Source organism: Perissodus microlepis, chromosome 12 (genome assembly GCF_051167445.1).
Source record: "Perissodus microlepis isolate ML-2025 ecotype Zambia chromosome 12, ASM5116744v1, whole genome shotgun sequence".
NCBI classification, from domain to species: domain Eukaryota; kingdom Metazoa; phylum Chordata; class Actinopteri; order Cichliformes; family Cichlidae; genus Perissodus; species Perissodus microlepis.
This window is the reverse complement of record NC_140472.1, coordinates 2,515,903-2,528,192: the sequence shown is the minus strand read 5'-3', so window position 1 is coordinate 2,528,192 and position 12,290 is coordinate 2,515,903. Positions and strand designations below refer to the sequence as shown.

Here is a 12,290-nt window from a genome sequence, read left to right as displayed (position 1 = left end):
ACAAATGTGATACACTAGAAATGGATGTTTTAAATAAAAGAAATAACAATTATTTATATTTTCAGGATACAAAATGAAATCAGAACCTAATACTACTGATGAAAAGATTTTGTTTTATCACCGTTATATTGAAGCTTTAAAATTTGCCAATGGATTAAAGAAACATATCAGAGATCCAAAGTTCAGCTCAGATAAAGTAAGTATCTCAAAATTTGCACCTGCTTTGTTGCATATAGTATGATTATATTTAAGTGACTAAACGAGTAAATGCAGCAATACCACATCAGCCTCTGCTCTGCCTGAACCCGCTGCTCCACCCCCGCCTGCAGCTCATCCACAAACCACATCCCACCACAGTCGGTTTATGCACATTGATAATGAGTTGAGGTCTGAAGTTTTTTGTAATATCTCTGAGCATTGCACAGTCAGACTTTCGGTTAATTTGCTGGGGTGAGATTGCGACTTTGCAAGTCGCTAGTTGAAGATGCTTCTGCTGTGTCTGTCGCCAGCAGCGTCAGTGATGCATCAATGATCAAAATTCTGTTAATATTTGGCTGTAAATTGTTAATTTTCTTGATATCAATGTATTTTCTGTAATGTGCTTATTTATTTCGTTTGATTAATTCTCTGTATTTCACACAGATGGCAAAGAATTTGACAGAAGATAGCTTTGCCAACCACATATGGAGCTTGATCAGCAGCGATAAGACTCACGATCCCCAGTATTACGGCAAAAACTCGTATCTGGACAGCATCGGCACCACACATGTATCTGTGCTGGCTGAAGATGGATCTGCTGTGTCTGTCACCAGCAGCATCAACGATGAGTCAGTACCTGCATCATTCTGTTTCACTGTTAGAAACCAGCTGAGTTTTCCACAACACAGTGTCACAGGGTTTAGACCTAGTTCATTTAATGTTTACTCTTTACAGATTTGGGTCCAATGTCCTCTCTTCAAGCACTGGAATCATCCTCAACAACCATCTAAATGACTTCTGTGGTCGAGCTTATAACATCTTTCATGATAAGGGATCAGCAGGATTCCTTCTGAATTTAATATTTATTAACAAATATTCTGGACCTCAGTTCGGATTTGTATAGTGCTAATTTGCAGTTGTACTTCATCTTCATCTTTACTTCAACTAACGTGTTAAGCATGGTTAATATAACATATACTTGATAAATACGCATGTTTGTACATGTTAGCATGTTGGGGGGCAAATATAAGAAATTTGAAAGAAAAACAACAACACCTCAGGAAACTGCACACCATGAATTATTAATCTAATAGTACCAAACAAAAGCACCATTGAGGAAATGAGCGCAGAAAATTGCATTTCATAATTCATTGTGACGCATCATCTGACAATTGATGAAAACAATCAACAAAACTGCCAAACTGAAGCACATCATGTAAATTTGGATTAAAATGCCATTTTCCATTTAATGCCATAGCCTGCTGAAATGTTTTGAATGTTCAAAAACAGGCACAGTTGAGCTCTGAGTGAACTTCTATAAACACAAATTACACAAGCTCTCTAAATCTGTCCTGTCTTCCTCACCTCGCTCTTCAGCTGGTCACAGCAGATGACGGCCCCTCTGTGAGCCTGGTGCTGTTGGAGGTTTCTTGCTGTTAAAAGTGAGTTTTTCCTTCACACTGTCATCAAGTACCTGCTCATAAGGGGCTCGTCTTATTGTTCAGTTTTGTCTCTACTGAAGTGGGTTAACCTTATAATATAAATGTGCTGTTGTGATTTAACAGTATATGGATATTTATATTCATTTATACTGTATATAGATAGGGCAGCACGGTGTTGCCTTATAGCAAGAAGGCCCTGAGTTCGATCCCACCTCCTGTGGGGAGCTTGCATGTTCTCCCTATGTTTGTGTGAGTTCTCTCTGAGTACTCTGGCTTCCTCCCACAGTCCAAAGACATGCAGTTAGTAGGGTTAGGCTAATTTGTGATTCTAAATTGCCCATAGGTGTGAATGTGAATGGTTGAATGTCTCTCTGTGTTAGCTCTGCATCAGGCTAGCGACCTGACCAGGGTTTAACCTGCCTCTCACCCTATAATAGCTAGGATAGGCTCCACTGCCCCCGCAATCCAGGTATGAAAATACTGCAAGAAAATACAGTCACTGATTTGTGTATGAAACATTTGTATGAATGATTTATGCTCAAATATGTGTGTACAGACTGATTTCTGCTTTCTAGTTTTGCCGTTCAAGGTCTTTGTTGTATTTCTCAGGGGAGCGGCCCCCTCCAATATGGCCCCATCTGTGCTGAAGTCTCCGTCGAAGACGCTGGTGATTGGAGGGTCTGGTTCTGAAATGATTCCACCGGCAGTGGCCTCGGTATGTATGCATGGTACACACAAAAGTGCCATTACATATTAAATAAAATAAATTCATGTGGAGTGATGCCCGTCTTTGCTGTTAAAGGTTGCATCACAGTAAGAGGATTCTTCACCCTAATTTATCCTGTAATCATCACATTCTCACCTCATAGATTTATTTTTTCTCTCCAAGGCGCTCATGAACCACCTTTGGTTTGGAAAGAGTCTTAAGGAGGCAATTGATACTCTGGTTGTTCTTGTAGACTCTAAAAGTGAAGTAACACTTGAATCCAAGCTTGAAAAGGTAATTTATTCAATGTATTTAAATGATAAATTAATCATTTCTACAGGTTTTGTTCCATCTGAGTCTCTCTCCTCTTTGCCCTGCAGGATGTAGTTGATGGTCTTGAAGCTCTGGGACATAAAGTAGCAAAATTCTACAACACAGTTAACGCTGTGGAAAAGGCGGGCAGCTGTATCTCTGCATGGTCTGATGAAAGGAAAAAAGGTGAAGCTGCTGGTTACTGAGACCAAGAGTCAGTGATGTTAGTTATACAGCATGGCTTTAAGGTTATGATAGCAGAGCTGGACATGGTATATTATGTTTAAGTGGAAACTAGCGAGCTAACTGCCTGCTAACTTCTAACTCTGTAAAATTTCATAAATTCTGTTTTCATGGATGCCTGGATATTAAACTTAAATGTTACACCTGGTAGAGCAGAACACTGATCATTTTTATTAAAGATGAAAGAATTTAGACAGTTTGTAACTCTCAATGATGCCACAGTGTTCCTTTGACTGTGGGACCCAGAAACGGCTAATGACGTCAAACTTAAAGACCTCATAACTATTTCAAACTATTTACAGAACACCAATAGGAAAGGGTGGTTTTGTTTTTTGTTTTTTATAATTTTTGTGCTTTTGAGTGTTTTCCTTAGAAAATGCAGTTTTTACTGTTTCTTCCCTCAGTAAACATAAACAACGATTCAGGAAAAAACATTAAATATATATTTTTTATCATGACTCTAGTTTTACGTGGCCTTTCAACACACTTTTAACACAAAAGTGAAGACTCAGGGTTGTCTTGGGTTGTTGCTATGTCATCTTAAATTGGTCATGTGATTGGTTTATCATGGCTATTTTTCCTCAGCAAATCAGCAGCACTTGTGCGATTGTTTCACCCTGAAGACAGCTTCGACTGTCTGAGTGTTGAAAAATATTATTTAAATCCCAAATCTAATGCAAAATAGTGCAAAGACAGCACTGTAAAAACTAGAATGTTTTTGAAAAATTGATATATCGGCCTTGATTTCATATAGTCAATATGATCTTTTATATTCTTTTATCATAGAATATAAAAAAACAAGGACACAGCTTTCAGGTTGAAATGTGAAGCCTGTGTCTATGTTTCTTCAACCTGCATCCGGCCAGCAGGAAGAGACTGACTGCAGAAATCTTTGGTTATATAAAAGATTGTTGGAAACAGAGCTACAGACTTCATGTTCCATTCCACCAGTGAACAATTCACATTTTCAAGTCTCATCAAATTCATGTTTACTTTGTAAATTTTAGCCCACTGGATTGTCCAGAAGTGAGAGAAAGTAAGGTCCACTTTATGGCAGCCCTAAGTTATCTATCAATTGATTTGTAGTTTAAACAAACAAACAAAACCAAAAAAGTTTGGAGTCCTACAACAGCAATGTAGTTACTGTTACAGGCATGTTAGCATTAACAAAACTAGATCTCACAGACTGTTCGAGCCAAATAGAAAGGTCAGTTTTTTATCTGAATATTATAAACCACATTTAAATGCTTTTCAATATTAGTTTTTTTTTGCTCAGTTCATCCTGTTATTGTTTTACTGTTATAAAGTGTGGGTAATTCTGCTGATGTGCTCAGGGTTAAAGTTAATCAGACAAACAGTTTGTGAAGCAACAGTTTTCTTTTTGTAGCTGTTTAATGTGTTTTACTGACAGGAATAGATAACCTGGACTTGAACTGAAAATGTTTTATTTTCAAACTGCCAGTTTTGTGTACAATAAATTCCTTTCTTCAGTGTTTAATGTCTGCCTTGTTTTCATTATTGGATTACATCCAAGCTGCGTTTTGGAAATCATGAGTCAGAAACTTTATGTTCTGCAGAAGAGACAGAAGCTTATAGAAAACAATTGCTTTCAAAACACAGGTCATGTGACTGTGACAAAATCTGAAGTTTTGGTGCACTTCACCCCAGTTTCAACAGGTGGCGTACCTGCGCTTCAAGGTTCTGCCAGGCGCCAAAATTCACATTTTTATCAACTGGAGTGATTTGTAATAATTTAATCATTACTGCTTTAATTTATTAAACACACATGTGTAAAAGAAAACAATACCCTCTCTCTGACCTGAATTTGAAGCATAATCAAATAAATATTATATAGATAAATATCCTACTCTGATAATCCTGGTTTACAGATTGGAGAAAGCAAGATACTGCCGGGTGAGCTCCATTCACTCATATAAGCAGAGAGAGAGAGACAGAGACACACGAGCTGCAAACTCATAAAAATATCTCAATAAAAAAATGTCATCCTCACTACAGGGAGTGCAGAATTATTAGGCAAATGAGTATTTTGTCCACATCATCCTCTTCATGCATGTTGTCTTACTCCAAGCTGTATAGGCTCGAAAGCCTACTACCAATTAAGCATATTAGGTGATGTGCATCTCTGTAATGAGAAGGGGTGTGGTCTAATGACATCAACACCCTATATCAGGTGTGCATAATTATTAGGCAACTTACTTTCCTTTGGCAAAACGGGTCAAAAGAAGGACTTGACAGGCTCAGAAAAGTCAAAAATAGTGAGATATCTTGCAGAGGGATGCAGCAGTCTCAAAATTGCAAAGCTTCTGAAGCGTGATCATCGAACAATCAAGCGTTTCATTCAAAATAGTCAACAGGGTCGCAAGAAGCGTGTGGAAAAACCAAGGCGCAAAATAACTGCCCATGAACTGAGAAAAGTCAAGCGTGCAGCTGCCAAGATGCCACTTGCCACCAGTTTGGCCATATTTCAGAGCTGCAACATCACTGGAGTGCCCAAAAGCACAAGGTGTGCAATACTCAGAGACATGGCCAAGGTAAGAAAGGCTGAAAGACGACCACCACTGAACAAGACACACAAGCTGAAACGTCAAGACTGGGCCAAGAAATATCTCAAGACTGATTTTTCTAAGGTTTTATGGACTGATGAAATGAGAGTGAGTCTTGATGGGCCAGATGGATGGGCCCGTGGCTGGATTGGTAAAGGGCAGAGAGCTCCAGTCCGACTCAGACGCCAGCAAGGTGGAGGTGGAGTACTGGTTTGGGCTGGTATCATCAAAGATGAGCTTGTGGGGCCTTTTCGGGTTGAGGATGGAGTCAAGCTCAACTCCCAGTCCTACTGCCAGTTTCTGGAAGACACCTTCTTCAAGCAGTGGTACAGGAAGAAGTCTGCATCCTTCAAGAAAAACATGATTTTCATGCAGGACAATGCTCCATCACACGCGTCCAAGTACTCCACAGCGTGGCTGGCAAGAAAGGGTATAAAAGAAGAAAAACTAATGACATGGCCTCCTTGTTCACCTGATCTGAACCCCATTGAGAACCTGTGGTCCATCATCAAATGTGAGATTTACAAGGAGGGAAAACAGTACACCTCTCTGAACAGTGTCTGGGAGGCTGTGGTTGCTGCTGCACGCAATGTTGATGGTGAACAGATCAAAACACTGACAGAATCCATGGATGGCAGGCTTTTGAGTGTCCTTGCAAAGAAAGGTGGCTATATTGGTCGCTGATTTGTTTTTGTTTTGTTTTTGAATGTCAGAAATGTATATTTGTGAATGTGGAGATGTTATATTGGTTTCACTGGTAAAAATAAATCATTGAAATGGGTATATATTTGTTTTTTGTTAAGTTGCCTAATAATTATGCACAGTAATAGTCACCTGCACACACAGATATCCCCCTAAAATAGCTAAAACTAAAAACTACTTCCAAAAACATTCAGCTTTGATATTAATGAGTTTTTTGGGTTCATTGAGAACATGGTTGTTGTTCAACAATAAAATTATTCCTCAAAAATACAACTTGCCTAATAATTCTGCACTCCCTGTATATACACACTATATTTGTACTGTAGATAAGAAAAGCTAGAAAAACACATCCATTAATTTCAGGTGATCGATTTCGTAACAGTTTTCATAACAGATTCGTTTTTTCTTTTTCTTTTTTTTAAAAGAAAATTCTTGCTGATGCTTCTGGTGTGAATATCTGATAAACAACACAGGGCAGGTTTACTATAACCAAAGCTCAACACTCACAGTAAACATCACGTCACTGTTATGAGATATACAACATTCACAGCAGTATAAATTTAAAAAAGGTTTCTTCATGTTTCAGAAGTCGCTCAGGAGAGGATGATTCGAGTCAACATGCATGAAGTGGACTGTTACAACTGATCAGAATTAGTCCATCAAAATATAATACATGTCAACTTTTTATAAAGAAGGAAAACACATTTAGTGTTAAATTGACTAAAAATAAAGCCAAATTCTATTCCAGCTTCTAGCTTTGTTCTACTGTGTGTAGAAAAAGTAAAGCAAACCTGATGACAGGAACTCCCAGAAAATGTAAAAAAAAAAACATGTAGAAGTCAACCAAACACATCCAAATTTTGAGCGCTTTGAGCAAAAAATAAAGCTCAAAACCAACTGTAAACCTGTGTGGCTTTTACAGTAAATGTAGTAATGTTACCCAGAGATGTATTTGGGGCTCACTTGTGAGGGATGGCAAGGATTCTATTCAATTATAATAGTATTAAATTCTATAATAATCCTTATGTGTTAGAGTGTATACTGTTGACTTTAAAGTGTTACTGCTAAAGTTACACTAATCATAGCCCAAAAGGTTGATTCTGTTCATCTGGACGTAGCGTTTTCAGTGGGAGAAACATTTTTAGCCTGTCTCACCCTGCCCCTTTCAGAAGATAAAGCTGCTGGCCCGGATGGTGTCAGTCTCAGGGCCCTCAGGTGCTGTGCTTCCCAGCTGTCTGGAGTTCTGCATCGGATCTTCAACATGAGTCTGAAACTGCAGAGGGTCCCATCACTCTGGAAGACATCCTGCCTGGTTCCTGTCCCTAAAAAGATTAACCCGTCGACCCCCAGTGACTGCAGGCCAGTGGCTCTGACTTCACATGTCATGAAGACGCTGGAGAGACTCATCCTGAGACATCTGCGTTTGCTGGTGGAGCCTTGGCTGGACCCCCTACAGTTTGCTTATCAACCCCGTATGGGTGTGGAGGATGCCATCATCTACCTGCTGGACCAGGCTTATTCTCACCTGGACATTGTTGGGAGCACTGTGAGGGTCATGTTCTTTGACTTCTCTAGTGCTTTTAACACGATCAGACCATCACTGCTGGGGAATAAGCTCACGGAAATGCAGGTGGACGCCCCACTGGTAGCTTGGATCACGGACTACTTAACAAATCGACCACAGTATGTTCGGCTGAAGGGCTGCCGCTCGGACAACATCCTGAGCAGCACGGGGGCGCCACAGGGGACGGTCCTATCAGCCTTCCTCTTCACCCTCTACACGTCTGACTTCAGGTCCAGGTTTCAGTCATGCCATCTGCAGAAACTCTCTGATGACTCTGCCATTGTGGGCTGTATCAGGGACGGGCAGGAGGAGGAGTACAGGAACATGGTGGACAGCTTTGTTGAGTGGTGTGAGCTAAACCATCTACAACTTAACATCACAAAGACAAAGGAACTGATCATGGACTTTAGGAAGCAGGCTCCTCCTCCTACCCCTGTCACCATCAGAGGGGCTGATGTAGAGATCCTGGAGGACTACCGGTACCTGGGGGTACACTTGGACTGTAAACTGGACTGGACCAAGAACACCAATGCTGTCTTTAAAAAAGGGCAGAGTCAGCTTTTCCTACTGAGGCGGCTCAGGTCCTTTAATGTTTGTAGGAAAATGCTGACCATGTTTATCACTCTGTGGTAGAGAGTGTTGTGTTCTTTGCAGCTGTGTGCTGGGGCAGTGGGGTGAAGACAGCCGATGCCAACAGGCTGAACAAACTGATTAAAAAGGCTGGTTCTGTCCTGGGTGTCAGACTGGATCTAGAGGAGGTGTCTGAGAGGAGAATGCTAAAAAGGCTTCTTTGTATCATGGATAACCCCTCCCACCACATGCACGCCTCCATGATGGACCATCGGAGCACCCCCCCAAGATGGGCTAAAATCGCCCCTGCCAGGTACCAAAGCAAATCATTTGTACTGTACAAATAATGTAAATATGACGGTGTATCACAAAGGATTGATATCAAACTGATCACTTGACCCACATTACGATACTTGCTCTTCGAGTGAATCAGTTTCATGGCGAAATGAAAAGCCGAACAACAACAAAGCTGTTTTTTTTAGAGAGTCTTAGCTTACATGTGTGTTTATTTCATATTTTCAGTTGTTTCCCTCCACGGCTAAATAAAGTGTTTCAGTAATGTACTGATGAACACAACAATGGACATAAGGAGCTTCTTTCAAAGAAAAACTCAGGTAGATGTTATTTTATATATTATGCTTTGTATGTTGTTCAGTATATTTCTATGCAAAACAAGAGAAATTTCAATACACAGCAGTATATTCACAGTTGAAACCAGATATTTACACTTTAGGGAAAAAACATAAAAACTATTTTTTTTTTTTACTGTATAACATCAATTTAGAGTAAATTTGTTTTGTTTTAGATAAATAAATATTGAAATATCTTTTGAATTAGTTACATGTCAGAATAAAGAGACAGAGCTGTCTATTTCTATCACTTTCATCAAATTTAGGAGTACATGTACACTAAGTTTATTGTTAATTAATAAGAAAACTGCAGACGATTCCATTCTGAGCTGAAGAAGCTTCTGATAGGTTCGTAGAGTCCATGTGAGTAAATTAGTGGCACAGCTGTGGATGCATATAAGGCAAAACACAGAGCCTGTTTCTTTGAAATGGGAAAATCAAGAGATGTCAACCAAAACACCTGGAAAAGACTTGTGGACCTCCATAAGTGTGGCTCAGTTTTGAATACAATTTGGTGCCATTTATAATTAAGAAATACAGATAGTTTCTCTCTTTACTCTTAAAGTTAACAAATATGTTTTTTTATATTCATCAATCTAAAAAAAATAAACATTTAGTCTGATTTGATGTTACAATTAAAAAAGTGTTTTTATCTGAAGAGTTTGTAAATATCTGGTTTCAACTGTATATTTGATGATGTTGGTGTTTGGTTTGATTGTCAGCACAAAGAGGGAGAGAGAGGAACAGAGAGAGAGAGATGGAGAGTGCTACTATCATCTAGTTCTGATTCTGGTTCTGTCTTGGTTAAGTCCTCAGTAGTCCTGATTTTGAACTGTTGTAGTCCTGTTTTAATTCTGGATCAGTTCTGGGTCTGGTTGAATTGGGGTTTAGTCCGCGTGTCTTGATACAGCTCTGATTTTGTTCTGCCTTGCTGCTTAATTTAAAAAACTAGTTTAAGGTGTCCTGCATATGTGATATATTTTTTCCTATATGAAGTCATTCTTTTTTAAACAAAACTCAAAACACAGCCTAATAAATCTTTCAGTCATTTCTAACCCCCATCCCACATGCATACGACCCTTTAGGGCTAAGCCCCAGGTGTATAAAATGTCTGGCTCCGCCTCTGGAGTCAACAGTATCCATGACACACAACGTAACGTTTGATAATGTGTCGTGCGCAAAAGCATCAGCTCTAAGAGCCGTGCTTGGTAGTGAATCAGAAGAATAGACTCCCATTGAGCGAGAGCCGCTCCTCACTTGATTTCCTTTCGCTGCTCAGCTCTCACACAGTGGCTCAGCTATGCTCCAATCCCTCCATATCGTGGCCAATCACATGCGAGGATATAGGATAATATCATTATGTGAAAAACAGAGAGGGTGAGAGAGAGGAGGGCTGTACGAGTGCATCGCAAAAATACATAAATATGCCTGACACCCGTAAACGAAGCAGCATCTGGCTGCAGTTTAAAGACTTTTTTGTCTGAGTCTTGGTCTCGATACCCTCTGGTCTTGGTCTCTTGACTACAAGTCTACTGCTATCACACTCTTTAATTCATCCACTTGGGTCAGATCCACAAATGTGGAACAGAATTAATCACACCACAATGCACCATGTACACCATGACATATATTTGCAGACATACTTGTCCTTTTAGATTTATATGTATAGTTGTAGTTATATCTCTATATTTATCTTAATATTTATGTATCATAACTCTGTTTCCACACTCATTTTGTATGAGTGCTTGATGTTTGTTGTATATTTGCTGCTATAACAACTCAACTCTGGGATTAATAAGGTTTCTCTGATTCTGATTGCACAAAGTGGATGGGATAGGAGGATGACTACCTTATTATTCCTCAACTTCACTTCAAATCAGTAACTATAGTTAGAACTTAGACACAACTGGAGGTTCCAACAGAATAATGATCGCAAACACAAATCAAAACTGGTTTATTTAACATTAAGCTTCTGCAATGGCTTCAAAGCTCCAACCTCAGCTGCATTGAAAAGTTGTGGACTGCTCTTCAAAGCCAAATCTGTGCCTCAAAACTACCCAAGAGTGGTCAAATATCTGTTCGAAATTTTACCAGAAGCTTGTTAATGGCAACAAGAAGGGTTAGGTCGAGATGGACATTTAACCAAATATTAGTGGTTAACATTTGGTTAAATGTTAAACATTATTTGAGCCTGTATGTACAATTTTGACCCTGCAAAAATGAATTACATTTGGGTAACCGATTCTTTTTTTTCTAAGTTATTAAAAATAGATGCTTTACAACCATTCCACCCTGTAGAAAGATTCATCTCCAATATACTTCAATAAAGTAATTGAAGATGGATGACTAAAAAAAAAAAAAAAAAAAAAACTGGGGTCAACCATCCAATGAACAGTTCACAAGAGTTGAAGTAAACGTGTGCAGTTAGGGTTGAGTTGAATGTCAGGGGTTATTTGTGACAGAAGGCTATCAGCTAGAGAGAAAGGAAAGGCTTACAAGATGGTAGTGAGACCTGCTATGACATAGTTTAGAGATGATGGAAGTTCTTGGGAGTTACAAGATTAGAAATGAGTATCAAAGGAACAGCTCAGGTTGAGTGGGTTAAAGACAAAGCTAAAGAAGAAAGGTTGTACATGTCCAAACAATCTTAAAGGATAGGGTTGGTGTGATAGAAGATTCTAGAAATGGGGTGAAAATTAGCCGGTCTCACTACCATCTTGTAAGCCTTTCCTGTAGTAATTCTTAAAGAGAGCAGCCAAAAGAAGATTATAACTTGAATATTATTTTATAGTTTAAAAAGAGGTTTCAAGGCATCTGTTGAGCAGTTAGTGGTTGAGCCCTTCCTGATTTTCTTGTTTGCCACATTTAAGATCATTAAACAAATGTAAATATTAGACAAAGATAACAAAGAAAAACAACTGGTTCGTAACCTCAAGCTGACCCACACTTTGTTTTTTACAGCAGAACAATGATCCAAAACACATCAGCAAGTCCACCTCTGAATGGCTCAACAAAAACTAAATGAAGACTGGAGTGGCCAAAATTCCTCCACAGAACTGTAAAAGACTCATTGCCAGTTATTGCAGTTTAGGGGGCCCACAGGGCCATGTTGGTTTCGATTTTTCCCCCTTAATGTTAATTACATTCATTTGAAAACTGCATTTTGGGTTCACTTGTGTTATTTCGATTTATTTATTTATTTATTTTGGCCTTGGGTCAGACCTGGTCACCTGCTCACCCACTGAGCTAAAGTGAAACTAAACTAAATGTGTTTAATGATCTGAAATATGCAAATGTGACAAACATACATAAAAATATCAGTAAGGGGACAAACACTTTTTCCACACCACTGTATATTAA

General features: G+C 39.1%; 2 protein-coding genes across 2 annotated transcripts in view; both read left to right on the top strand.

Moving 5' to 3' along the window:
* The window catches only part of LOC146375584 (glutathione hydrolase 5 proenzyme-like), a 28,929-nt gene extending 24,530 nt beyond the window's left edge, over positions 1-4,399 (top strand). Inside the window, exons 12-18 of the mRNA XM_084946692.1 lie at positions 66-196; positions 643-827; positions 934-1,025; positions 1,576-1,640; positions 2,250-2,355; positions 2,530-2,640; positions 2,727-4,399. Coding sequence (XP_084802818.1) covers positions 66-196; positions 643-827; positions 934-1,025; positions 1,576-1,592 — 425 coding nt within the window. The 3' untranslated portion in view covers positions 1,593-1,640; positions 2,250-2,355; positions 2,530-2,640; positions 2,727-4,399. The remainder of the gene's footprint in view (positions 1-65; positions 197-642; positions 828-933; positions 1,026-1,575; positions 1,641-2,249; positions 2,356-2,529; positions 2,641-2,726) is intronic.
* LOC146375585 (glutathione hydrolase 5 proenzyme-like) lies at positions 2,269-2,864 on the top strand. The gene is made up of 3 exons (XM_084946691.1): positions 2,269-2,355; positions 2,530-2,640; positions 2,727-2,864. Exons 1-3 carry the CDS (start codon positions 2,269-2,271, stop codon positions 2,862-2,864), a joined length of 336 nt encoding a protein of 111 aa, XP_084802817.1.
* Positions 4,400-12,290: the final 7,891 nt, after the last annotated feature.

Excerpts from the sequence above, each read along its gene's own strand:
- LOC146375585 (XM_084946691.1), top strand. The coding sequence starts at position 2,269 with ATGGCCCCATCTGTGCTGAAGTCTCCGTCGAAGACGCTGGTGATTGGA. Across the intron at positions 2,356-2,529 it reads TTCCACCGGCAGTGGCCTCG|GCGCTCATGAACCACCTTTG; the intron begins GTATGTATGCAT and ends TTTCTCTCCAAG. Across the intron at positions 2,641-2,726 it reads TTGAATCCAAGCTTGAAAAG|GATGTAGTTGATGGTCTTGA; the intron begins GTAATTTATTCA and ends TTTGCCCTGCAG.